This window comes from Acinonyx jubatus, chromosome B3 (assembly GCF_027475565.1).
Source record: "Acinonyx jubatus isolate Ajub_Pintada_27869175 chromosome B3, VMU_Ajub_asm_v1.0, whole genome shotgun sequence".
NCBI classification, from domain to species: Eukaryota; Metazoa; Chordata; class Mammalia; order Carnivora; family Felidae; genus Acinonyx; species Acinonyx jubatus.
Genome location: NC_069386.1, coordinates 61,051,830 through 61,079,814, shown reverse-complemented (window position 1 = coordinate 61,079,814; position 27,985 = coordinate 61,051,830). Strand labels below are relative to the sequence as shown.

Below are 27,985 nucleotides of genomic sequence, written 5' to 3'. Positions count from 1 at the left end.
GAGACAGACTCTATATGGGTAGAAGTGGGGAAAGGTAAGCCTGAACACTGTTGCCTCCATCTCTGCCTAAGATGACCAGCCACCTGGGGCTTCCCCAGGCACTTGGATGCTTCCTGCTGAAAAGTGCTGGGATTGTGAGAGGAACTGCCACCTGGCACCTTTGGACAATTGTCATGGCAACTGCAGGCCAGGTATTTTATTTCGGTCATTGCCTGGGAGTGGTCCTCCCACGTATCCTGCTTTCAAATGTGACGAGCTCATTATTGTACATCTTTCCCCCCTGCACTGATCTTGCAAAAGCAGGTTCTTTGTCTAGTGTCTTTCTCCAGTGCCTGGAAAAATTTGCTCTGAGGTGTCTGAAATATGAGACTTTTTGTGCAAGTGTACCACAATCTGAAAGTGAAACTGTTCCAGAGAGGGAGGGTGCCAGCAGGATAGAAGGGCAGTAGAGGTGTTCTCCAAGGGCAGAGCAGACGCAGGCCAAAAACATGTGCCTCTTCTGCTCACAGTTCCAGGGCATCTCCCTACACTGAACAAGTGAGCCCAGAATGCCGCAGGGGACATGGTCGACACCTGGGCCAAACTGATACATGACCCAGTGAGCTTCACAAGACAGCCTGGGCCACATGCATCATTCTCCTCCACCCCCAATCACAGGGCCACTGACACAGCCCTTACCCGGAAGAATGACAAGCCCCTTGCTGCCCCAGAAACAAAAGATAGGAGCTGAGTCAAGAAGCAGAAGAAAGGACCATGGTATGTGGACAAGACTCCTGGTCTGTGGCTTGGTGCAGTGGTTCTCAGCCAGCCACATGCTAGAATTAACTGTGGGGCTTATTAAAAGACCAGTGCCTGGACCCCACCCTAGTAGATTTAAAGTCAGTTGAGGCACAGTCAAGTCATCCGGTTTTTTCTGAAGTACTTCAGGGCTGGAGAACCACTAAGCTGCCCGAGTAAGCGCCCAGGCTCTGCAGGCAGAGCTCCAGCTGCAGCTCCCGGTCTCCTGGTTTCCTAGTTGTATGACCTTGGACTTGTTACTCAACATCTTTAGGCTTCCATTTCCTTCCAGGTAAAAACATAGCTACCGAAGGGGGTTGTGGGGAGTGCCGAATGGGGTAACGCATGCCAAGTGCTGGGTGCAGTGCCTAACACAGAGTTAAGTGTTCAGAATGCTACCCTTGTTGCTGAAGCAGCAGTTGTGACTACTCTAGGATCCCGATTTTTAGTTATCTCAGGAGGAAGGTGCCACTTCTCATGACAAGGGGCAGAAAGCCATCCTTTTCACAGGGTTGGAGTTGAGAGGGTCCATCAGAGCCAGGGCCAAGGACTTATTCTAGTCCATTGCTGTCTGTTCTGAGAGGATGGAAATGTTCTATATGTGTGCTGACAGTGTGGTAACCATGAGCCACGTGGGGCTACTGGGCACTTGAAATGTGGCTAGTGTGACTGAGGAAATGAACCTTTAATTTTATTTAATTTTTATTAATTGAAAGGCAAATAGCTACACATAGCTATAGTCCTGGACAATGTAGCCCTTGACACGTATGTGTGTTCAGGATGAGAGTAAGTCAAGACACGAAGTAAATAAAAATCGCTCTTGTATCTCATTTGAGCTTCACAAAAGTCCTACAAAGGAGCTATGACAGGCATTGATAGGCTCATCTTGTGGATTAGGAAACTAAGTCTCAGGGATGTGAAAAGACCTGGCTCAGATTTTGAAGAGAGTTAGAGGTAGAGCCCAGACCAGAGGCAGGCAGGTTTCTGGACTGCAAATCCACGTTCACTTGTTGGGAGCAGCTTTCTCTCACATTGGCCCTCCGGCTCCTCCTGAGGTGTCCCAACAGGCTCTCTCCCAGGCCCCTGGTGGCCTCCCACCCTGCTGGTAGCACTCACCTGGAAGAGCTCCTGAATCTGCGCGTCCACCCACAGCTCCATCTCCAGCCAGCGCTGGAGCTGCCCCCGGTCATACTTCACCGTCAGCCGACTGGGTCTCCGGGACCTGGGTACTTTGGAGAAGTCGGGGTGGGACTTTGACTCTGAGTCCGTGGATGACGCCCTCCTCCTCCCAGAAGTCCACTGGACCTTCTTACTTGGGTTCTCCCCATCAGGGCTGGGAGATGTGCAGGAAGTAGGGCTTGAAGACAGCATGGAAGGATTGGCGTGAGCAACAACCTGGGGAAAAATGGCCAGTCAGAGCAAGGGTGTCAGGGAAGTGAGGAGACGGAGAACAGAGGGAGAGGCCAGCAGGGAAGAAAGGAAGAAAGAGGAGGGACGGCCAAGTCTCCGGGAGGGGCGGAGGGTCAAAGATCAACAGGACTTTCTCTGGTGCTGGGAATGCCAATCTTCTGGCTCTTAGCTGCCAGTGAGTGGCACTCCCGAGCTGTGCCCCAGCCCTCCTCTTGTGCAGCTGCCGTAGCCCAAAGTGATATAAATTTCAGATAAGCAAAGGTCAAGAGGGTGCCAATCCTCAGGAGGAAGAAGGGATCCTTGGGTTCTGAGGGGTGCAGGGCTCTGATTCAGTGCTCTATGGCCAGTTCTGGAACAGGACCCGAATCACACTCACCAGAGAGCACTCAGCATCTCATCTTCCTGGGACTAGATCCACCTGGGCCCTGAGGAGCTGGAGTCAGATGGATCCTGCAGGAGCAGGGTCCCAGGCAGGTAGGAAGTCCTGCTCAGAGTGTGGCACTGGTAGGGGCAGAGTCTCACTGCAGATAGTTACCAGGGATGGTTATTTCTGGCCCTCTTAGGGTCAGTACCCTCTTGTGTCTGGGTGTGTCTGAATGCGAGCTGCATTATGAAATATGTAGGGGAAGAGGTGCTCCTCTGTCAGCCTGGCCCTGTGCTTGCAAAGGTAAATTTATCAAGCTTCTCTCCCATGCCCGTTCCCCAGAGGCAACCGCTTAGGAAGCCATATTTTCATCACATGACCCTCCCCTGACTCAAGTCCTTCCTGACACAGAGGAAACCCAAAGACCTACCTCCTCCAGGTGTCAAGACTAACAGTTTTAAACACACAGTACCTGCATTCTAAAGGAAGGATATGTTTGTTTGTTTAGTCTTTTGCAACAAAAATATTCTAAAATTTTAGAAAAGTTACAGAAGAACACTGTAATTTTTTTAAAAGATGAACAGCTCAGAAGGACAAACAAATGACAAATGAAAGTTTCTCTCCTCTCCCCACCTCTACTCCCCAGAAGCAATCCCATCAACAGTTTCTGTTTTTAATTCTCCTGTAATCACCGTTATCCCTTTGTGTAATGTCATATATTTGTCCATTTTAGATAGCATCTCTTGTCTCCTCAATATGAATGATGGGTGATTCATCTATCCCCGTTTACTTTCCACATTCCAATTTTTGTTATATGTATATTTTTCTTTCTTTTTAATTTTGAGATTTTTTTCATTTGAAGGTAAATCTTAATGCTATTAAATTTACAAATATGCTAATTTAAATGCCCAAGTATTTATCAAAAACACACATTGCAAACATACAAATATCTATTCTCTCCACATGTCAGAGTCCATTCATTTCATGGTTTGGAAATGCGGAGAATAGATTCCCTTAAATTGCAAGTCAGCAGGTGTTTCTTCACAGTTAACATTAGCAAAATTCATTCAAAATAGTAATTAACAATGACCTTCTTCTTTACTTATTAACTCTCAACTAAACACCTTCAAAACTGTATTTTGTTAAAATTTCTGTACTAAAATGTAGAAAAACTGAACTACACAAATATTGAAAAGTTAAAAATTCCTTAATTTTTATTCCTGGGATTACTACCCAATTTACAGGGCAATATACCTCAGGTAACGAAAAGAAAAAGAAAAAGCTACAACAGATAGAAGACCTCAGAAATGTACATGTAATTGACACTACATTGCCTTCATCAATAGCTGCACTTTTTGCCAACTGTGGCTATGACAGTCCTGAACAAGAAAGGGTTCCTGTTTAAGCTGCAGGAACTTTTCTGACTATGGAGCATTGTTCCTTCTGTGGCAAATTTTTACAGTTCCTCTAATGCACTGGGGACGACTGTCTCAAAGTAACCTGTCAGCTTTCCTGACAACACCTTGCTCGCTCTCCTGCTAAGAACTGTAGCCCTTTTCTTCTGAAAATTTTTAGAACCTCCTGCTACCATATCCACCACTTCCGCCACCAGATCCATAACCACCACCATAGGGACTGCCCGACCTTCTTCCACCAAAACTGCCCCCTTTCATGGGTGCTCAGCTTGGTTGCTGTTGTCCACTATAATTTCCAAAATCATTATAGTTCCCACGACCACCATAGTTACCACCTCCAAAATTTCCTCCTTCATTGTAACCATCCTATCCTCCACCACCACCACCACCATACCCACCGCCTTGGTTTCCATATCCTGGTCCACCACCACCATAGCCTCCTCTGCTACTATAACCAGGACCACCACCACAGTTGCCACCATCACCTCCAAATCCATTGTATCCATCATCACCTCCTCCATATCTACCTCTGCTGCCACCACCTCCACCGTAGCCTCCTCTTCCACCAAAGTTTCCTCCACGACCCATAAAGTTGCCAGATCCACCTCCACGACCTCTTTGTGATCCAGCAGACTGCATTTCTTATTTGGAAAGGGCCTTTTCCACTTCACAATTACGCCCATTAATAGTGATGGTATTTCTGAACAATTTTATCAACCGTATCATGATCATCAAAAGTTACAAAAGCAAATCCTCTCTTTTTTCCACTCTGCCTGTCCTCCATAACTTCTATGGTTTCCATCTTGCCATACTTTTCAAAGCAGTCTCTCAAATTGTATTCTTCTGTATCTTCTTTAATACCACCAACGAAATTTTTCTTCATAGTTAGATGGGCACCAGGCTTTGCAGAATCCTCTCCAGAAACAGCTCTCTTTGGTTCCACTACACGTCCATCACCCTTGTGTGGTCGAGCATACATGGCTGCATCCACCTCTTCCACGCAAGAGTAAGTCACAAAACCAAAACCCCTGGAACGTTTTGTTTGGGGGTCTCTCATCACCACACAATCTGTAAGTGTGTCCCATTTTTCAAAACGTTCTCATAAACTATCATCTGTAGTTTCAAAGCTCAAACCACCAATAAACAGTTTTCTCAACTCCTCTTGTTCCTTTAGATCATGGCCCTCCTCCTGGCGGTGGCAGCGACAGCCGGAGTCGGGCTGGGGGCAACCGGTTGGCAGTTTTACCTCCATCCTGAGACCAGACTCGTCTCTTCCAACTCGAGTTCAACACAGGATCTTGTTTATATATTTCTTTTTAGGTCTCACAGTAGTTGCCTTTACAATGTTGAGTTTCTGTTTCCAGGGTATCGATTTCAACCACCATACACTGCGTAAAGAGAGCTATAGATAAAGGCCAATAGATGAGTCTTTAATGATGAAAAACTTTGGGGCTCTAAGATGACAGAGTGGGGGAGGTATGTGAGGGCTGGAGCCCAGGAAAATAGCCTGAAAAAGCCCAGACTTTAGAGGAAGACTGCCAGATGTGAGTTCAAACTCAGTTTTTTGCCCTGCATTGGTTTTATAACCCTCACATTTCACAACTTCTTTGAGTCTATTTTCTCATCTGCAACATGGGGCTTTGGGGGAGGAATAAATGAGTTGATAGATGTAAACATGATGTCCAAAACAGAGTCCCTTCTTAGTAAACATCCATTCCCTTCCTTTGCCTTGTCACTCTCCCTGCCTTCCTGGTGAGGCTCCAGGCTTCACGTCTGCCAAAGGGTGGCCCAGGGATTTCTCCACAGTGGCTTCCCTCCTGAGCCTCTTTGGAAGAGGGTGGAAATGAGTGCTAGGGAGGCCTCTAATATGCAGCCTGTAGGTAGACTCAGCTGTTACTTTGATGACCTGTTACACATAACAATGGCAAGCATTATTATGATAGTTCCTCCATCCTATCTTCTTGAAGAGTTTGGGAGCCCTTTCAGGAAAAGGAACCAGATCAGAAGACTCAATGAGTTTTGTTCATTAACCTAGTCACTTAATAACAAAGATTTTATGAGCTCATCTAGCAGGCCAAGTGTTACGCTCAGTACTGGAGATTGGTGATCCAAAGAAACACAGTCCCTGCCTTCATGGAACTTAACAGTTTAGGGTAAAAATAAACAAATATTCATCAACTAATCAAATGTAAAGTTGCAACTGTATTTAGTTATCCGGAAAAGAAGGTAAAAGGTGCTATATTGAGGGTGTGACCTAGCAAGTGGTAGCATTTTGAACTGAGTTCTTAAGGATGAATAGGAGTTAACTAGGCACAGGGACCAGCAGGAATGGATCTGGCAGAAGGTAGGGCAAATGCAAAGGTTCTGTGGCAGGAGGGAGATGTTGAGTACAAGGACTAAAAGGCCAGTGGGGCTAGAACAGAGAGAGGAGGGAGGAAATCGTGAGTCATGAGGCAGAGTGGGTAGAGGTATCTACACAGGGCTCTGTAATCCACATTAAGGAATTTTGTCTCTATCCTAAGAGTACTGGAAGTCACAACAAAATCTTATGTAATAGTGGTGGGGTAGGCTGACATGTTCAAATTTAAATTTCCAAAAGACGGAGAATCAGAGAGTGCAAAAAGCCTGAAGGAGATCAGTTAGGAGGCCACTGCTGTAGGGCTTAACTGGAGGAGGTAGTGTTGTTGGTAGTGCAAAGGGTATAAAGGGACAGATTGGAAAGCTATTTAGGGGATCCTAGTTAATAGAACTTGGTGATGGATTGGGGACACAAAATATGCAAACTTCATAGACACCTACACTGCGACACAGACAAGTTCATGCATGGAGCCTCTGTGAGCCTATTTCCTCATCTGTAAACTGGAGGTTGTGGAGATTTTGCAAGAGCATGCGGCATGACTCCTGTGAGGCTCAATGGCACACAAATGAGTTATGCCCATTATTTATGTGTAAGGCTCCTTACTGACATTCTTCCATTTTTGCATTCACACACAGCTCACTGCCCTATGAGCATCACCATGCATCAATTAGTTTGCCTGAGATAAGGGAATCATGCCCCAAGATAACATGGAAAGAAAAAACCACAAGGACAGCAGGGCCACATCAGGGTGGGTAAACAAAGAGGGTGCTGCCCTGGGCAGAGGTGAGGGTGTCTGCCTTGCTCCCCTGGCCTGCCCTAAATCCAGTGGGGGGTATAAAATGGGCAACAGGAAGATATCATCAGAACTATGCTCTTCTTGGGGCTCCTGGGTGGCTCAGTCAGTTAAGCAGCTGACTCGGTTTTGGCTCAGGTCACGATTTCATGGTTCCTAGGATTGAGCCCTATGTTGGGCTATGTGTTGAGAGAACGGAGAGTGCTTGGGATTCTGTCTCTCCCCCTCTCTCTGCCTCTCCCCCACACTCACTCTCCGCCTCCTCAAAATAAATAAACTTAAAAAACAAAAAGAACTAGGCTGTTTTTAAATGTCTCTTCTCTTCCTCCTCTTATTAAACATTTTTATTTATAGGGGGACCTGGCTGCTTAGTCAGCATAACACATGACTCTTGATCTCGGGGTCATGAATTCGAGTCCCATGCTGGGTGTAGAGATTACTTAACTAAAAAAAAAAAAAAATTTATTATGGAAGAAAAACATGTTCATTTTAGAAAAGTTTCTAAATTCTCTTTTCTTTTCTTTTCTTTTTTTTAGATTTTATTTTTAAATAATCTCTACACCTAACATGGGGCTCAAACTCACAACCCTGACATTGAGAGTCACATGGTCCTCTTACTGAGCCAGCCAAGTGCCCCAACATTTCCAAATTTTCTAAAACATTAAAAATTCCTCACAATCCCACCACATAAAACCATGACTGCTAACTTCTGGCAAACTTTGAAAGTTTGACATTCTGGCAAACTTCTTCTAGTCTTTTTTCGGTGCATATGTAACATAGTTAAGAAAATGCTAATATACAATATATAATTATTTGGGAAACTTTAAAAACTATTATTATTCAAGAAATATGTTTAAAGATGACATGTTCACTGTAGGAAATTTTTAAATATAGATAAAGAAGAAAAGTATAAATGATCTGTTTGGTATGTTTATTTTTCCTTTTTCATAGAGCTTTGCTTGTTTTGGATTTCCATGAAATTAGATCATTTTGTAACATATGCAAGCCATTTTATAATTTTATATCTTTTGAATACTTATTAAGTAGTTTTGTACATATCTTTTTTTAAATCTGCAGAGTTTTTCAAAATTTGGGCCATAAAAAAAATTGTAGACGATGACTCAAAGTAAGAAATTCATTTAATATCATAATGCATACATATATAAACATGAAATGAAAATTTTCTTTTTATTATTATTATTTTTTAAATTTACATCCACGTTAGTTAACATATAGTGTAATAATGATTTCAGGAATAGAATTGAGTGATTCATCACTTACAAATAACACTCAATGTTCATCCCCACAAGTGTCCTCCTTAATGCTACTTGCCTATTTAGCCCATCCCCCCACTCACAATCCCTCCAGCAATCCTCTGTTCGTTCTCTGTATTTAAGAGTCTCTTATGGTTTGTCCCCCTCCCTGTTTTTATATTATTGCTTCCCTTCCCTTTATGTTCATCTGTTTTGTGTCTTAAGTTCCACATGAGTGGAGTCATATATTTGTCTTTCTCTGATTTATTTCACTTAGCGTAATACCCACTAGTTCCATCCACAAAGTTGTAAATGGCAAAATTTCATTCTTTTTGATTGCCGAGTAATACTCCCTTGTATATATATGCCACATCTTCTTTATCCATTCATCCATCAATGGACATTTGGGCTCTTTCCATACTTTGGCTACCACTGATTGTGCTGCTATAAACATTGGGGTGCAGGTGCCCCATCAAAACAGCATTCCTGTATCCTTTGGATAAGTACCTAGTAGTGCAATTGCTGGGTCATAGGGTAGTTTTAAATTTTTGAGGAACTGCCATACTGTTTTCCAGAGTGGCTGCACCAGTTTGCATTCCCACCAACGATGCAAAAGAGATCCCCTTTCTCCACATCCTCGCCAACATCTGTTGTTGCCTGAGTTGTTCATGTTAGCCATTCTGACAGGCGTAAGGTGGTATCTCCTTGTGGTTCTGATTTGTATTTCCCTGATGGTGAGCGATGGTGAGCATTTTTTCATGTGTCTGTTAGCCATCTGGATGTCTTCTTTGGAGAAGTGTCTATTCATGTCTTCTGCCCATTTCTTCACTGGATGATTTGTTTTTAGGGTGTTGAGTTTGATAAGTTCTTGATAGATTTTGGATACTAACCCTTTATCTGATATTTCATGTGCAAATATCTTCTCCCATTCTGTACGTTGTCTTTTAGTTTTGTTGATTGTTTCCTTCACTGTGACAAAAATTTTTATGTTGATTAGGTCCCAATAGTTCATTTTTGCTTTTGTTTCCCTTCCCTCTGGAGACATGTCAAGTAAGAAGTTGCTGCAGCTGAGGTCAGGGAGGTTGTTGCCTGTTTTCTCCTCTAGGATTTTTGATGGCTTCCTGTCTTCGGTTTGGGTCTTTTGTCCATTTTGAGTTTATTTTTGTGTATGTTGTAAGAAAGTGGTCCAGGTTCATTCTTCTGCAGGTCACTGTCCAGTTTTCCCAACACCATTTGCTGAAGAGACTGTCTTTTTTCCATTGGATATTCTTTCCTGCTTTGTCAAAGATTAGTTGGCCATACATTTGTGGGTCCATTTCTGGGTTTTCTATTCTGTTCTATTGAACTATGTGTCTGTTTTTGTGCCAGTACAATACTGTCTTGATGATTACAGCTTTGTAATAGAGCTTGAAGTTCGGAATTATGATGCCTCCAGCTTTGGTTTTCTTTTTCAGGATTGCTTTGACTAGTCACGGTCTTTTCCAGTTCCATGCAAATTTTAGGATTCTTTGTTCTAGCTCTGTGAAGAATTCTGGTGTTATTTTGATAGGGATTGCTGAAGTGAAAATTTTCTTATGAAGAGAAACTTACCTTTATTTTGATATTTTTAACTCTATTTCATTTTATTTTTTCAAATGCTAACAGCAAGTCAGTTTGTTTTCAAGACTCACTAATGGATTCCAACCTCTTCTATTAGCAACAATTCCATGATACAGTTAATCCCCTATCATTAGATATATGGATTGCTACCAGTTTTTTGCCCTTATAAATAGTACTGTTCTGAACATCCCTGTAACTATTCCTTTGTTAGCATTCCATGATTTTTCTTTTCCCTTAAGAGAAATTTCTAGAGGTGGGGCTACAAGGGTGTGTAAAATTTTAGGGGAGTTTGACATTTATGGTCATATTAGCTCTCTAAAAAGTTGTACCAAAGAAACTGTTTATAGTTTGATATCCTATTTTTTTCAGTTAACGAATACGTTAGTCATATAAAGCTGCATAACAAATTATCCCAAAATTTTACAGCTTAAAACATTAAGTATTTATTTATTTTATTTTATTTTTTAATTTTTTAAGGTTTTTTTATTTATTTTTGAGACAGAGAGAGACAGAGCATGAACGGGGGAGGGTCAGAGAGAGAGGGAGACACAGAATCTGAAACAGGCTCCAGGCTCTGAGCTGTCAGCACAGAGCCTGACGCGGGGCTTGAACTCACAGACCGTGAGATCATGACCTGAGCTGAAGTCAGACGCTCAACCGACTGAGCCACCCAGGCACCCAAAACATTAAGTATTTATTATATCACTATTTCAGCAGGCGGCTTGGCTGGCTCCTCTGGGTAAGGGATTCTCAGAAGGCTGAAGTCAGGTGCTGGCAAGGGCTGTTGCTCAGAGACATTAATCCCTTGCCACAAGGACCTCTCTAGAGGACTCCTCGCCACATGGCAGCTACCTTCCGCTAGAGCCAGGGCAAGCAAGGTAGAAGTCACAGTCTTTTTGTACCCTAATCTAGGAAGTGACAGGCCATGACTTTGCTGTTTTCTATTCATCAGAAGTCAGTTACTAGGCCCAGCCACCCTCAAGGGGAAAGATGACACAGGGCATGAAAATCAGAAGGGCTAGACAACTGGTGGCAATTTAGAAGTCACCTACCACAATGGAATACCGTGTGGGCATTTTTGCATTAGTATAATTCTTTTTAAATGCCCCTTTAAGAGGCGCCTGGGTGGCTCAGTCGGTTAAGCATCTAACTCCGGCTCAGGTCATGATCTCACGGTTCGTGAGTTCGAGCCCCGCATCAGGCTCTGTGCTGACATCTCAGAGCCTGGAGCCTGCTTTGGATTCTGTGTCTACCTCTCTCTCTGCACACCCACCCCACCAGCTTGCACTCTGTCTCTATCTCTCAGAAATGAATAAACATTAAAAAAAATTAAAATGTCTCTTCAAGGCTGTAGTAATATCCAAGAAGATCTGTCTCCCTTAAATAAAGATTGAACCAATCACAGTAGCCTCACCCTGAAAAGTATTGCATTACTTTCCCCAAAATTCCTTACCAAAAATTATTGGTTCTACATTATCAAGAGAATTCATGGGCTTTGACTTAGATAATTAAAATGGAAATTTATTTCTAAAATGTATTGTTTATTCGTTCCTGGGTTTTGTCACCAAAAGATAAAATAAAATAAAATGTATTGTTTATGATCACTAAATAATTAAAACCAAAATTTAATCTGTAAATATATTATTCTTCCATTTCAGTTATTATTGCCACATAACAAACCACCCCAAAATACAAAGACGTAAAACAAACATAGCCATTTATTTACTCCCAGTTCTGCATCTTGGGCAGGGCTTGGCAGGTGCAGCCAGTCTCTCAGGGGCAGCTGGACTGAGTTTAAGGATAGAAGATGGCTTCACACAGCTACTCACCTGGGGTGGCTTCAAGATAGCTGTACTCCTCTCTTTCTTCCTTCGTTGTCTCACATCCTCCAGGGGCTTGCTCTCTTCAGGTGACCTCTCGCTCCTGCAGGGGAGTCAAGCTTCTTTGTGTCACAACTGGTTCTAAGAGGGAAAAATGCAAGCCATGTGGCTACAGCCCGGAAGTCACAGGGTACCACTTCTGCATGTCCTGTTGGTCAAAGCAAGTTACAGATTCAAAGGGAAGGGAACACAGATGCCACCTCTTGGTGGGAGGAGCAGTGTGCATATACGGGAAGGTGAAGTAGGGTCTACCACCTTTGCTGGCCATCATTGTAGACGACCCACCACACCTACTGATAGAAACCACCAGATCACCATCTGAGACAAGGTAGTCAGCGTTCCTTTTCTAGCAGTGGTGTTAAGGACTGAATATTCTCACCAAAGCACCCAATCCTAAGAGTAATGGTTGGTACCGGTGATATGGCACATAAGAATGAAGTCAGTAGCATAAACCCAGGCCTACTCTTCTCCAAGCTCACAGAGGGAGGGTGAGCCACATGGTCTAACAAAAGAGCTAACTTACCCAGACAGCTCTTCTTGGGCCTGCAATAAACAATTAGAAAACCATATCATCTGGAAATGCTTTGCAGGAAGGCATGGCAGAATCATGGAAAGGGCACAAGGCTGGCAGTCAGGAGACCTTAAGTCTGCATGTGGCCCTCTGCTACACATTAGCTCTGTGTCTCTGAACAAATCCAGGACAAGTCTCTGAGCTCAGTTTCCTATATGTAAGGGGAACACCCTTAGCTAAGCCCCTCAACAGGTTTAACACTCTTTGCTTCTCTACAAAGTGTACTTTATGAATCCATCCAGGGGACAGCTGGCTCTGTGCACACTGCCAGAGAGGCTATGGAGGGGGGGGCGGTGGTCACTAAGGGTCTAAACAGGTAAAGGGCAGATGAAGGCAAGGCTGGAGGAGGCAACCTCATGCAGCGTGCAAGGTGGCCTGGAGTTCATCTGGAAGCTGGCACAGAGCTCAGAGCAAGGACAGCAATGGCAGTAGACAGAAGGGATAGGTGTGACCCAATACCAGAGAGAATGTCAGTACCCAGAAGCCAGCTAGATGTTTGCAGGGAAAGCCCAATGAAAGGCAGAGGGCAAAGATAACTCCTAAGTGGCAGGGACAATGAGACCAGGAGAGAAAGGGGAGAGAGGAGCAATTTGGCGCTAAATATGACGAATGTGGAGACTGTCAGGATATATTTCTGGTCTTCATTGTGGAAACTCACTAAAGGGAACTTAGAAGATAACTTAAAAACTAGAAAGAAGAAAATGTTACCCCATATTCCCGCCATTCAAATGCCATTGCTTTCACCACTTGGGTGGACTATCTTAGTCTTTTTTCCTCTCATGTGTAGTTTTTCTTCTCAGTATGTAGGAAGCAGTATAAAGTAGTAGGAAAAGTGTAGTTTTTGACGGCAGAGAGACTTGGAATAAAATTCTAGCTCTGTTACTTTTGAGCACTCATGGTATCAAATGTTTTATCTGCAGTAACTCATTTAATCTTCATAATAACCTCTGAGGCCCCACTTCATACACAAGGAGACCAAGGCACAGACAGGCTAAATAACTTGCCAAAGGCCACACAGATAGTAAGTGGCAGGTGAGAGTTAAACCCAGAAGCCTGAGTCTAAAGTCCACATACTCAAGCCCTATCCAGCCCTGCCTCCCACTCTTCACTGTGAGCTCAAGGGAGTTAGTGAACTTCTCTGCAAACTGGAAACTATTCTCAGAGTAGCTGTGAGCATTAGCAATTATGTCAAGTTGTGCCAGCATCTTAACTAAAGGGGGCTGCCCACCACTTGAAAATGAGTTTTTATTTCTGGCAAGCTAAATCTGTGGGCAGGGTGGAAGGTCCAGCTGAAGTCAGAGTTGCAAGTGTAGTAAAGCCCAGGGTTTATGTGCTAAAGCAATGGAATTGGTCTGCCTAGACTCTGATCCTCCCTCTGCTACCTGCTACATTACCTGTCTGAGCCTGTCTGTTCACCTGTAAAATGGGGATAAAAATAGTACCTACTTTCTTGGTTTGTTTTCAGTATATAGGGCAACGTGTGGGAAGTACTTAAAAACAGCATTCGGGCATTGTCAGCGCTTGATAAATACAGGTTTTTGTAATGGTGTAGATGGATGTAATGATAAATCTATGGTTATGTCACGTCACTATAAGGTCATAGTCTCCTGTGTTAGGATTCTTGTAATGTATAAGGTATTGGGGGAGGCAGAAATCTGCTCACAACAAAACCCTTTCTCCCCAGTAACTGCACAATCTTTTGCTGCATTCTCATCATAATACCATTGTCCTGTGTCCACCAGTGTGTGAGGGGCAATGAGAAAAAAAGCAGAAAATCCAGAGGAGGGGGACAGACCCCAGATTCCCACCCCTAACACTCATAATGTAGGCAGTTGAGGAGTGTTGCAGATCATCCAGGAAAATGATCAAAGGGTGGCTACAGTACCTAGTAGGTAAAGCTGCTCTAGATGAGAAATTAGGAAGAACGTTCTCACTGGGCGGGATTTGTTAGATCATCATGAAAAGGTGTGGAATCTCTTTTTGGGGAGAGCATTAACAAGGCCAATCTTGCTCTGTAAGAATGGTCTTTAAGAGGAGTTCTTCACTCATGGTTTCAAGGAACCCACAGATCTGTGAAGGTCATTATCTCAATTACTTTGGTGAGCTGGAGCTTCTAGCTTCCAAGGATGGCATTCTACTGGAAGAGGACGACCAGCTCTTGACCAGGAGCACTCTCTTAGTGGGAGAGAAGAGGGAACCTGTACTCCAGGGAAGGAGGCGGCAGACCAATAAGAGCTAACAGGGACTCAGCTCTGACAGAGACCTGAATATAAACCTCAGTACAAGGAAGGGCCTCAAACAAAATGGAACCCCTGCAGGTCTAGCAGGGAAACCTGGAAGGAGGAAATCGCCTCAACTGCTCACTCTGGCAGAAAGGAGGGCTTCCCGGAGCTGGCAAGGGCGGTGACGCTGGAGCAGGCATCCGGGATTCCAGTTACCAAAGGTGCAGCCCCACAGCTTCTGGGATCTCTTCCCGCCACGAGATGAAAATGATTTCCCGAGGGCTGACGACTGCGGCAAGATCGTTTGCCGTTGGCGTCGGGCTTTGCCCCATTTCTCCTACCCCAGCTCCTTCTCAAGGGCCTCAGGCCAGGAGCTGGAAATGCTGGCCCCGACCGGAAAGGGAGGCGGGAGTGCTGGACCCCCGAATGGACGACTCTGCTGCGGCGTCCAGGCCAGAGAACCGGCTGCACTTCTGGGGTGCGGGGCCCTGCCGTGAGGCTGGCCTCGCGGAGCCTACGTAGAGCAGCGTCGAGGGGCGCCGCCCGGGGCCGGGACCCAGAGACGGTGCCGGGAGCAGTCCGCGGGGGAAGGGGTCCGGAGACATGGGGTGGCGGTGGCGGAGCGCGACGCGGCAGGGCGGGCAGGTGGCGGCGCAACGGCGGTAGGCGGGGCCGGCGGCGCTGGGGTTAATGTCCGCCCCGCCTCGGTCGCACTGACTCAGTTTCACCAGAAACCCGGGGAGGAAGTGGCCGAGCCTCAGCGCACCCGGCACCGGGGCGGAAGCGGGGGCCCGAGCCGCGCAGGAAGCCGGGACCGGAACCTCGGCAGGGGCAGCCCCACCCCACTCACCTGCGCAGGTAACCCGGGCCCCGGAGCGCGAGGCGGGGACGGAGCGGGCTCGGAGCATGTGTGGCCCTTTGTTCTGCGCTGCTGCGTGTGCCCGGGTACGTGAGCTCCTTAGCCGTCCATCTGGGGGTCCGAGAGCGGCCGGGTCACCGGAGTGGGAGTGGGAGGGCTGGGCCCGCGTACCCTTCCTCACTCCCGGGGCCTGGGGTGCTCCCCAGCCCTCTTCTCGACTTCCTCCTGGCCTGCCCGCCTCCCTGGAAGTCTCCGGCTGATCCGGTGTGTCTCCTCCTCCGTCTCCTCCCCTCTTTCAGGTCTCAAGCACCCTCGGAGCCCAGAGGGCCGCACAGTGAAGGTGACCCCCGTGGGGAGGAGGGCAACGGCCCCGGGAAGGATGATGGCCCGTGCCCGCCTCTCCCAGGCCAGCGTCCCAGCAATCACCGTGTGGCTCCTGTGCGCCCTCGATCTCTTGGGCACCGAGGCCGGGCCGCCGCCCGCGCCCCCCGGCCTGCCCGCGGGAGGCGCCTGCCTGGACCGCTTTACCGCCGGGGTGCCTGCCTTCGTGCTCGACACCGAGGCCTCGGTCGGCAACGGGGCCACCTTCCTGGGCTCCCCGACCGTGCGCCGCGGCTGGGACTGCGTGCGCGCCTGCTGCACCACCCAGAACTGCAACCTGGCGCTGGTGGAGCTGCAGCCCGACGGCGGGGAGGACGCCATTGCCGCTTGCTTCCTAATGAACTGCCTCTACGAGCAGAACTTCGTGTGCAAGTTCGCACCCAGGGAGGGCTTCATCAACTACCTCACGCGGGAGGTTTACCGCTCCTACCGCGAGCTTCGGACCCAGGGCTTTGGAGGTAAGTACGAGGGGACCCGGTTGTATGGATGTGGGGAGACTCAGAAAAGGGACTGGTAATGGAGTCCTGGAGGAGGCGAGCATCAGAAAGGAGTGAGGAGGACAGTCCCATTCAGCCCTGACTCCTCCTTGGAAGTGGGCAGTATAAACAGTAAACACAGGACAGGCTACTAGAGTGGGGAGGGGTGACATCCTAAAATCCAGACTCTGGCTCTCTAATGCAGGATGTTGAGTGGGCTGGTGCTCTGGGATGTGTGTTTGGGAGAGAGGAGGCAGCTCCTCTGGATTCCCGGATTCCCGATTGCTGGCCCTCATATGCTAAGTCAGGGAGTGAGTCGTCTGGAGGCCACCTGGTGACTAGCTAGACACCCCTGGCCAAGCACTGTGCTAGGTGCCTTGAGGCCCTGTCAAGTGAGCCCGGGGAAGGATAGTCTGCTTCTCTGCTGCTGGGCTTGGGACTGGTTAGCATCTCTCTGCGCCCCCTCTTCCCACCTATTGGCCTTTTGGTGGTATGGGGACAACTCCAAGACCCCAGATGCTAAAGAACAAGCCCAGTCTGAGGTTGACCCAAAAGAGGAAGGGGTGGTGTTGTGGGCACAGTAGCCAGAGGCTCTGGGTGGGGGTGAGCAGGCTTGCTGAGTGAGTCAGCCCACTGGTATGTATACCTGGTAGGGGAGGGATGTCAGCTGTCCAGGCAGGTGTGTGTGTATGCGGGTGAGCCAGGCAGGGCTCTCCCAGCTTAGGATGTGATAGCCAAGCTACAAGGTCTGCTCACCTTGTTTACTTCCAGGGATAAGGGCAAAGTGGGGGCTCCTCCTCCTCCTTGCTGGGACTGAGCAGTCAGCTGGGGTTGGGGCCCCTCCAGAGACCTTCGTTCCCCATTTTCTCTGTCTGATGTTCTGGCCAGGTGGGGCTCCAGGGCAGGGATGGGTCACAACTGATAACCTCTGTTAGCACTTTATAGTTTACTGATTGCTGTGCCACTTAGACTCTGACTTAGGCCTCATGATAACCACTTCTGAAAAGGGTGCTATTAGTTGTCATCCCACTTTTTAGATTAGGAAACTGACTCCCATGTTAAATAATTTGCCCAGCATTGAGGAGGGCACCTGTTGGGATGAGCACTGGGTGTTGTATGGAAACCAATTTGACAATAAATTAATAATAATAATAATAATTTGCCCAGGATAGCACTGCCCATAAATCGGAGACGTGGGACTCAATCCAGGCAGGATCTCCAAAAGTTCTATGCTGGTTTTCACACAAGGCCACGTTTTTGGTAGAAACCTAGCTCTCTGACCCATGATAGCCCAGCATTTAATAGAACCAGAGACTGGGAGCTCAGGGGCCAGGACTGGGCTGGTACTCAATCTGGGGGTGGTCTCAGTTCTGGAAAGAGGAAAAAGGACTTTCCAGCTTTTTCCTGGGCCAAACTCTCTCTCACGTTAGGGACCCACTCTTCTCCCCATCCTTCTTCCAGTAGCTCTCTTGGGTCTCTGAGGAGAGGTGGGCTGGGGATTCTAGGTGGGGGAGGGGGGAGAGTAGGCACCATCTCTGGGGCAGGCTGGGCCATCTGAGTCCCACTGGGCCAGGGCCTGAGCCTGTTCCACAAGGAAGTAGCAGAGAGTGTAGGTGGTGATGACTCTAATTGACCTGAGCTTCTTGTGCCTTCCTGATCTGACAGAGAGTCCATGGGAGTTCTGCTCCAGGGCCAGCACCTGAAACTCTGGGGTCTGGTCAGGGAGATGAGGTGGATGGGGCCATAGGGTCTTTCGACCAGCCTTCCTCATTTGGAAATGCCCCTACCCTGGCTGGCTTGTTTGGCACAACACAGGGTGGAGTGGGGATTTCCTGGGTTATTTAGGGAGCTGGGTAGGGCGTGAACTGAGTGCGAGCTCCAGGCCATTTTAAGGGTGCTGCAGTGCTTTGGGGGTTGGGGGGAGCTGTTTGGTATCAAGGAGTCTGTTCTCAGCTGAGCCTGGCTAGAGGTTGGAGATGGCAAAGAGCAGGATAAAGTCATCTTGGAGGCTAGGGTGGACCAAGGCAGGCAAGGTGGGCACCTAGGTGTTCAGGGCATTTAAACCTTTGATTCATTTGATTCATTCATTGGGTATAGAAATCAGGGTGGGTTGGCTTGTTCCCCTTTCCCTGTTTGTGGCCAATCTAGTCTAGATTCTTGTGGCCTGCCGAATACCCTGCTCCTTCCTTCTCTCCCCTTACTTGCCCTCCCCCTCTTTCTGTTGGAAGAGTGGCTTAGGAGGTGGAGTCTGTTTCCTGGAGATGTCCTGAGGCCTGGCAGCTGGGGAAGGGCTTCCTTTATTGCCACTCTGGCCCTTTGCTCTCTTGAGGGTGGGAAGTAGGGAGTGGTAGGGTGGGGCATCTGCCCCTTGCTCCTGGGGCCTGGGGCTGGGTGGATGTTGCTGGTTTGGCCCAAGGTGCATCACTCTGCTGTCCACTTCCACCCTGGGGGCTGGTGGGGCTAGCCTATCTGCCAGGTAGGTAGACTCCCAAGTAGTCTTGTCTTTGGCTGATTACTTTCTGAAAAATGCAAGGAGAGAGGCATGGGCGCCCCCCAGTTCACTGCCCCCATGGCTTTGTCTCTCAGAGGTCACCTCAGGACCTGCCCCTATTGGACCCTCTACTGAATGCCAGCCAAGCCCCCTGGGTACAGTTCGTCCCAGACAGGCACTTTTCTTTCCTGCTCTTCTGGTTTTATTTCCTCTCAACCCCTGCAACCTAGGTCCTCCTTTTCTCGTCCTTCTAGGCCTCTGCACCTGCATCTGACATGTTTGTGGACGCTCTCTCCTCCCATCCCTTTGCTGTCACTGTGTGTCCTGGTCTTCGCGCCGTTGGGTCTCCCCTCCCCTCTGCGAGTCCCCCAGTGGCTCGCTTTCTCTGCCTCATCAAAGAGGAATCTCTGTGACTCAGCCTCCTACCAGCTGCTCTTATCTCTTACCTTCTCTTCTTCCTTTCAACTCACTTACGCTTGACATAACCTTCTGTAGAGCCTCAGTGGAGGACAGTTTGGCAATGTCCATCAAAACTGTAAATGGGGGCGCCTGGCTGGCTCAGTGGGGGGATCATGCAACTCTTGATATCGGTGTTGAGTTCAGGCTCCACATTGGGCGAAGAGATTACTTAAATAAACAAACAAACAAACAAATAAATAAATAAATACTAAAAAAAAAATACAAACTTGTAAATGCACATAATCCTCAACACGGTTCCACTTGTAGGAATTCATCTTGTGGCTATACTTATATGTGTGTAAACCCACTTACCAGCCAGTTACTCGTTGTAGCATTGTTTATAATAGCAAAGAATTGGAAACAATCTCAATGTCTGTCAACACATCCTATAATTGTATGTGGCAGTGCTGTTTTAATAATAATAGTAATAATAATAATAATAATAATAATAATAAGCCCTGAGGCAATATGGTTTGGTTTTTAGTAGGGAAGGAAGAAGAAAAGAAAGAATCTAAGTCCAGAGAAGACTGGTGTACTGGTTAAATAAGTTGTAAGTTATGATGCATTCACATGAGTACTGTGCAACCAAGAAAGGGGGAAACTCCATGTTGCTATGGAAGGATTTCCAAAATACATTGTGAGAAAAACAGGAAGAAGAACTTGCATTCTTATAAATTCAGTACTGTCTCTTAATAGTCACACAAGCACATATAAAATAGAATGGTTGTCTCTAGTGAGAGGACCCTGGGAGGTTAAGGGGAAAAGGTTAAAAAAGGACAAGACTTAATACTACTCTTTTGTACTTTTTTTCGGGGGGGGGGGCAGTAGTAAGGTTTTTGGTTTTATTTATTTTTAACTTTTTTTTTTCTTTTTTTAATTTTCAGAGAGAGATAGAGAGTGGGGAGGGGCAGAGAGAGAGAGGGAGACAGAGAATCCCAAGCAGGCTCCACGCCATCAGCATGGAGCCCAACGTGGAGCTCAAACTCATGAGCCATGAGATCATGGCCTGAGCTGAGGTCAGACACTTAACCAGTTGAGCCACCTAGGTGCCTCAAGATTTTATTTAAAGAAAAAATTAAAAATAAAGAAAAATAAAGAAAAAAAAATTTTAATGTCTATTTATTTTTGAGAGAGACAGAGTATGAGCAGGAGAGGGGCAGAGAGAGGGAGACACAGAATGGGAAGCAGGCTCCAGGCTCCGAGCTGTCAGCACAGAGCCCGACACGGGGCTTGAACTCACGGAACGCGGGATCATGACCTGAGCCGAAGTTGGCTGCTTAACCGACTGAGCCACCCAGGTGCCCCTCAAGATTTTATTTTTTAAATAATCTCTACACCCAACCAAACTTATAACCCCAAAATCAAGTCTCATGCTCCACCAGCTGAGCCGTACAGGTGCCCCAACTCTTTTGTACTTTTTGAATTTTATATAATATATATGTATTACCTAAGTCAAAAACAACCCTAAGATAATGAAAAGCAATCAAAATCACTCCTCTAAGTAGGTGAGTGGACTGCAGCATGGTGTTTTATAAAGACCATGAGCTATGGAGTCAGATAGACCAGAGTTCAGATCCCTGCTGTGCTGTTCAGAAAATGAGTGACCCTGGGCAGGTTATTTAACCTCTCTAATGTCAATTTTTTCATCTGGAGAGGGGCAAGAATGCAGCTATGGTAGGATGGTTAGGAAGGTAGGTGATGGAGATTCGTGGTCAGTAAACTTTCTGTAAAGGTTCAAATAGGAAATATTTTACACTTTGTGGCCCATATAGTCTCTGTTCCAGCTGCTCAGCTCTCCTGTTGTAAGGTGAAAGCAGCTGTCAACAATATGTAAATGAGTAGATGAAGCTGTATTCCAATTTATGAACACAAAAATTTGAATTTTAGGTACTTTGCTGTGTCACAAAATAAACTATTGGCAGCTTTGTTAATAAAGACAACTCCATACCTGCCTCCAGCTCTGGCCTGTCAGAAGTCCCCACGCACACTTCCGCTGCCTGCTGGTTACTTCCTCAGTGGTCTTCCCTGCTCAAGTTCAACTTCTCTATAATTGAACTCTAGGTTCCCTCTAGATCTGGTTTCCCTTTTCTCTGTGCCCTACTCTTCTCAGTTCCCAATGCTTGTCAGACACGGAAAGCTTCTCACATCCTCCCTTCCATTCCTTTAGCTACCCCTTTAATTCAGACGACTCCCTTCACATATTCTGAACTGTGGCTCTGATCCACTCACCGGCCTCCTCTCTCCTTAGACGTTATTCCAAACAGAGGGATAGATAGCTGCTGCCCTGTGCTCAGGAGTGCCCCTGCTGCCTGGGCCCTTGGTCCCTCCCTATAGACTCCTGCACCTCGATCATACATCTAGGAGGTCAATGTCTGGTGCAGCTGTGGTCTCTAGAACTCTGTGCCACTGCTCATGGCCATGTCTGTCCCCTTCCTGTACCACTAGTTGTTAAATATTTAAATATATTTCTGCTGTGTCCACATGCTCTGGCCCTGCATTGAGGGCCCTTTATGGTCTGTCTCACCCAGGCTGGTCTCTTCAATGTCTGCCAGACTGGCCTTGCAAATTCCCAACTCCTTGCTTTGGCTCATGTTTCCTGCTGTTATCAACAACACCGCACACTTCTCTACAACCAACCAAGTAAAAACAAAAACAAAAGAATTAAAAAATCCTTTCTCGCAGTGCCTGGGTGGCTCAGTCAGTTAAGTATCTGACTTCAGCTAAGGTCATGATCTCGTGGTTCATGAGTTCGAGCCCTGCATCGGGCTCTCTGCTGTCAGCACAGAGCCTGCTTCGGATCCTCTGTCCCCCCTTCCCTCCCCCCCCCCCACCCCCTCACTGCTCACCCTATCTCTGTCTCTCTCAAAACTAAATAAACATTAAAAAATAATAAAATTGGGGCACCTGGGTGGCTCAGTCAGTTAAGCATCTGACTTCGGCTCAGGTCATGAGCTCACAGTTCATGAGTTCGAGCTCCACGTTGGGCTGTTTGCTCTCAGCGCAGAGCCTGCTTCAGATCCTCTGCCTCATTCTCTCTTTCTCAAAAATAAACTTTCAAAATAATAATAATAATAAAATTATATGTAAAAAATTATATATAAAAAATAATATTAAAATTTTTAAAAAGGTTAAAAAGAAAAGTCCTTTCTCCCTTCTCAAGAAAGCCTTCCCTATTTCTCTGACTTGCTGTGACCTCTCCCTTCTCTGTATGCCCACTTCCTTGTCTTGTACACGCACCACATATTGCTTCATCTTGTTGGGTCTCTTCTCCCAAGTTGCTTCCTGGTGTTGGGTCTTATCTGCCTGGAATCCCCTCCAACGCAGTGTGTAATTTCCTATGGCTGCTGAAACAAATTACTACAAACTGGGTGATTCAAAACAACAGAAATTTACTGTCTTACAGTTCTGGAAGCCAAAAGTCCAAAATCCAGGTGTTGCCAGGGCCATACTCCCTCTGAAGACCCTCAGGGAGAATCCTTCCTTGCCCTTTCCAGCTCCTGGTGGCGCCAGGCAGTCCTTGGCTTGTGGCTACATCACACTCCAGTTTCTGCCTGTCTTCACTTGGTCTTCCTTCTTTCTGTTTTCTCCTCTTCTGTCTTTTATAAAGACAATATATCATTGGATGGGGCCTACGCAACTAATCCAGAATGATCTCATATGAAGATGCTTAGCTTCATTACTTCTGCTAACACTCTTTTTCCAGTTAAGGTCACATTCAAAAATTCTGGAGATTAGACACAACCATATTTTCTGGGTCTACCCATTCAACCTACCACAGACAGGAATTCTGCTTTGTGCTTATTTCTCTCCAGTCCCTAACTTGAGACCGGAGGAAGCTTCAGGCACAGGCATTGTCAGGTTGAGGGAGGGTGTGATTCCCTCAAGACCCCTTATAATGGGAGGCAGAGTCTGTCTGAGGTGGCAGAGGCACCCTCCTCCTGTGGCTACATACTCTAGGACACCAAGTCTTGCCACGTTGCTGCCCAGGGACTCTGTGCTTACAGTTCTACCAGGATGGGCTTCTCAGCAGCAATCCAGAAGAGCAGAATGAGGGGTAATAGTGTTAATTACACATTTACTTATTTGGCTTTTCAAAAATATTGTTACTTTAATTTTTTAAAGCAATTAGCACAAGTACTTGCGTATTATAGAAAATGGGGGAGGGGACACCTGGGTGGCTCAGCCAATTAAGTGTCTGACTCTTGATCTCAGCATTCTGAGTTCAAGCCCCATGTTGGGCTCTGCACTGGGTATGAAGCCTACTTAAAATAAAATAAAATAAAGAGGGGCCCCAGGGTGGCTCAGTCAGTTAAGAGTCCGACTCTTGATTTTGACTCAGGTCATGAGCCCGAGTCATGGTTCATGGGATGAAGCCCCACTTCAGGCTCTTGCACTGACAGCAAGGAGTCTGCTTGGGATGCTCTCTGCCCCTCCCCCACGCGTGTGCGCGCACTCTCACTGTCTCCCCAAATAAGTAAACTTAAATAAAGAAAAAGAAAATGAGAATAAGCTCCTCTCCTATATATATTTTTCCCCTAAATGGGATCAAATGACACAGGCTGTTCAGTACTTTTCTTCAGAAAGTAGGTTTTACAACATTAAACATATCTTCAGTGTAACAAAGACTATCTAGAGAGCAAGATGATGATTTAGTTGTGAGCTCTTTCCTGTAACCCATGCAGGCTGCTGAGTCCTAGGTTGGTTTAGGTGTGGCCCATATTGCTCCCCACTTCAGGAGAGCTCTGGCCCATTCAGTGAGAATTGATCTTACCTTACCTTCCCCTTCAGGGTCCCGGATCCCCAAGACCTGGACAGGCATAGACTTGAAGGTGCAGCCCCAGGAACCGCTGGTGCTGAAGGGTGTGGAGAACACAGATTGGTCCCTACTGCAGGGTGACACAGATGTCAGAATAGAGGTGAGACACGAGGCTGGCTCCCTGACCCCCACCTCAGCTCTCCAGGGTTCCCTTTCCAGGACCATTGGCCAGCCTGAGGTTCCAGATGGTTGGGATGGATAGAAGCTGAGGATACATTTAATACCAAGTTCCTCTGCTCTCCCTATGGAGGTGGGGGTGTGGCTGGGAGGACTGGGACAGCTGAGGGACATCGGGGGGTCCCAGCCTGATGGCTACTCCTGTGTATAGAAGAATGAGGCGGACCAGGTGAAGCTGTGGGGACTCAAGGAAGGCACCTACCTGTTCCAGCTGACAGTGGCCGACTCAGACCAGCCAGAGAGCACGGCCAATGTCACAGTTACTGTGTTGTCTGCCAAGCAGACAGAAGGTAAGGGAGGAGACAGGGAGGCAGTACCTGGAGCCGGCCCCCTCTGATGATGGGGCCCCACAGGGGCCCCTCACAAGCTTTCCTCCCCTCCCCCAGAATATTGCCTTGCATCCAACAAGGTGGGCCGCTGCCGCGGTTCCTTCCCCCGCTGGTACTACGACCCCACAGAACAGATTTGCAAGAGTTTCATTTATGGAGGTTGCTTGGGCAATAAGAACAACTACCTTCGGGAAGAAGAGTGCAAGCTAGCCTGCCGGGATGTGCAAGGTGGGCCTTTACCAGGTAGCTTGGGGACCCTGACTTTCCCCCAGGGTATGTGGTCTCTCCATTGTCAGGACAGTGGGCTTGGGAGTCCTGCATTCCCAGCCCCCACCCCCCTACCCCCAATCAGCTCATCTCTGCTGGGACATGGCCCTGACTCCTCTCACTTGTCTGTTTTCTCTCTCCCAGGCCCCTCAATGGACAGGCACCGTCCAGGTGGGCTTTGCTCCTTTCTCTGTTCCCCTCACCCCTGCCAGGTCATGTCTTTGCCCCTGTCTGAGCTCCTTTGCCCAACCCATTCCTGCCCTCGTAGGATATGGAAGGACCACAGGCACCCACCCACTGCAACCCAGCACCCTATCAGGAACTCCCCAGTTTGTGTGTAGGAGGGTTCGGGTGCGGGGTGCTAGAAGGGGAGCAGGGGACATGTCATAATGCTCTGCTGGGGTAGAGAAGGCCAGGTAGATGATGGATTCTGGTACTTGGTGACCTCTGCTGGAGCCTGACCTCACCCTCAACACCATCCCGCCCCATCCAGTGTGCTCTGGCACCTGTCACCCCACCGAGTTCCGCTGCAGCAATGGCTGCTGCATCGACCGCTTCCTGGAGTGTGACGACACTCCCGACTGCCCCGACGCCTCTGATGAGGCCACCTGTGAAAAATGTGAGGCCTGGGAGAGGGAGGGGCGGTGGGCAATGGAGGGGGAGGTCCTGGCCATTCATCCTGCACCCCTGCAAGACCCTTGTTTGGCCTGGGCCTCTGATCTTTCATCTTTGCAGACACCAGTGGCTTCGAGGAGCTCCAGAACATCCATTTCCCCAGTGACAAAGGTGAGGTCCTCCTCAGGTACCCTGGGTCAGGAGAGAGGCTGGCACTGCCATCCTTATTCACCCCTCCAGGGGCCTGCTGTGTGTGCCAGGTTGCGGGTAGAAACCTGGCGGGCTCCTAGGCTCTCGTCGGCCTCATGCTTCCCATGCATCGGTCCTCCTCTTACCACCATGCCCGCATATCACTGAGGTGTTATTTACTTACCACTTTTCCTATAAATCAAATACATTTTTAACTTAATGTGTTAAAGGAAGTTTCACATCAGTAGCGTAGCACTGTTACGTGCTACAGATTGATATTAACTATTACAATAACTATAATAAAACAACATTAATTAATTTCCACTAGACATTTGCCTGCCAGGGTCAGACCGTGAGCCTTCTTTGTTAAAAAGATAGACCATCCAGTGCTGGAGAGAAAACCGAGATCTTGACACAATCGGAAAAGCTGAAAGAAAATTGAAAAAAACGGTTACATGAGTCCATGTGGGGTATTTCTGTGCCTGAGACTGTTGTCCAGGATATGTGTGTTTCTGGGGCCCCGGAGGCCCTCACTGACTCTCAGCCTTCCTCAGCATGAGGTTGGTCAGGAGGTGGAGCCTGGTGGATGGTGGCAGGGTGGCCCCCCATGGACTCACTCATCCTTTGGCCCATTCCTTACCCCCCAGGGCACTGCGTGGACCTGCCAGACACAGGCCTCTGCCTGGAGAACATCCCACGCTGGTACTACAACCCCTTAAGTGAACGCTGTGCCCGCTTCACCTATGGTGGTTGTTACGGCAACAAGAACAATTTTGAGGAGGAGCAGCAATGTCTCGAGTCCTGTCGTGGCATCTCCAGTGAGCTGGGCAGTGGGGGAGGGGATGGAAGATGGGGAGGGGAAAGGCTGAGCTAGAGCACTCAGCGCATCAGCAGAGTGCTGCAATGGGGGTGGGGGAGGATGGCAGTGGGCCGTCTGGGGCACCGAGGAGCAACTGAGTCTCAGAGCCTTTAGTACTGATTTGTCTCTCTCCTCATTATTTTATAGAGAAGGATGTTTTTGATCTGCAGCGGGAAAACCCCATTCCTAATGTAGGTAAGCCCCGTCTGCCCTCTCACCAATGAGTAGGTATCATCTCAAGGATCAACTCCATGTGATCGCCCAAACCTGTGTTCAGAAGGATCCTGAGGCTGGCTCAAGGGACCAAGAGCTACAGTCAGTAGTGATACCTGCCATGGCAGAGGAGGGAGGCGCCGGAAAGCGTGTGTCCTGTGTTTGCCGTCAGAGTCCCAGGCCTTTCCTTGAGCTCCTAATGGAGCCCAGCTGCTTGTATGCTGGAGGTCTTTCCACACCTGGCATCCATTTGACTTGGTCCCCTCTGCACAGAGTGGGAGGTTGGGCATCAGAGCTGAGCAGGCCCCGGGAGCTCCTTCATTAGGCCTCTTTTTCCCCCCAGGCTCCGTGGAGGTGGCCATTGCAGTATTCCTGGCCACCTGCATCGTGGTGGTGGTCACCATACTGGGTTACTGCTTCTTCAAGAACCAGAGAAAGGGCTTCCACAGACACCACCACCACCACTGCCACCCCCAACCCCCTACCCCTGCCAGCTCCACAGTCTCGACCACAGAGGACACGGAGCACCTGGTCTATAACCACACAACCCGGCCCCTCTGAGCCTGGGGCTACCTTAGCCTTTCACTCTAGAACTCTCGCAGACGCTTTCCAGCTCTCACCTGGCCCTGCTTCCTTTTTGCCAAGATGGAAGCCTGAGCTGGGGAAGACTTTGGGGCCAGACCGCTCTAGCCTGTTTTCCAGGCCCACTCCTGAGGCCAGGCTCCAGCCCCTCTGGAATATGTCTCAGCTAAGCTTAGGCCTCTGGTTCCTGAGAAAGCTCCAGGGCCTGGGAGGAGCAGAAAACCTTTGAACCCAGAGTCCCACACACAGATGGACCTGTCTGCCTGGGATCTCGAAGAAGTTGGAGTTTTGTTTCCTGTTCAAAGCTGCAATGTCAGAAGCTGGAGGTCCCAGCCCTGCCCTTCAGACCTGGCCCTGCCACTATGCACAGTTAAGGGCTGGGGGGTAGGACCTCCCTGTATATTTTGTGCTGTATAGAGTTCCTTTTTGTTTATTTAATGCCATGGGGATGGGTGAGAGGAGTGGGAAGGGGCTGCCTCTTCCCTGCCCCCAAGAGTGCACCCTGCAGAGCCTGATGCTCTGTATTCTCCCCACATGCCCCAGGGCTCTCAGGCATCACACCCCACCCATCCTCCTGCCCTCCACAGGCCCCATCCACCCACAGTGTAATAAAATAGTTGGTTCTGTGA

At 47.9% G+C, this 27,985-nt stretch overlaps 2 protein-coding genes and 1 pseudogene across 2 annotated transcripts in view; 1 reads left to right on the top strand and 2 right to left on the bottom strand.

Annotated features, from left to right (window-relative positions):
• The window catches only part of PPP1R14D (protein phosphatase 1 regulatory inhibitor subunit 14D), a 21,944-nt gene extending 10,013 nt beyond the window's left edge, over positions 1 to 11,931 (bottom strand). Inside the window, exons 1-2 of the mRNA XM_027066964.2 lie at positions 11,800 to 11,931; positions 1,894 to 2,172 (exon numbers count right to left, since the gene is read on the bottom strand). Coding sequence (XP_026922765.1) covers positions 1,894 to 2,148 — 255 coding nt within the window. The 5' untranslated portion in view covers positions 2,149 to 2,172; positions 11,800 to 11,931. The remainder of the gene's footprint in view (positions 1 to 1,893; positions 2,173 to 11,799) is intronic.
• On the bottom strand, positions 4,123 to 11,931 carry LOC128315969 (heterogeneous nuclear ribonucleoprotein A3-like; annotated as a pseudogene).
• Positions 8,235 to 27,985, top strand: SPINT1 (serine peptidase inhibitor, Kunitz type 1). Its single transcript, XM_027068339.2, has 12 exons — positions 8,235 to 8,244; positions 15,142 to 15,588; positions 15,802 to 16,341; positions 24,098 to 24,225; positions 24,454 to 24,592; positions 24,689 to 24,859; positions 25,043 to 25,069; positions 25,392 to 25,517; positions 25,634 to 25,684; positions 26,350 to 26,520; positions 26,709 to 26,756; positions 27,118 to 27,985. Exons 1-12 carry the CDS (start codon positions 8,235 to 8,237, stop codon positions 27,333 to 27,335), a joined length of 2,076 nt encoding a protein of 691 aa, XP_026924140.1. The 3' UTR covers positions 27,336 to 27,985.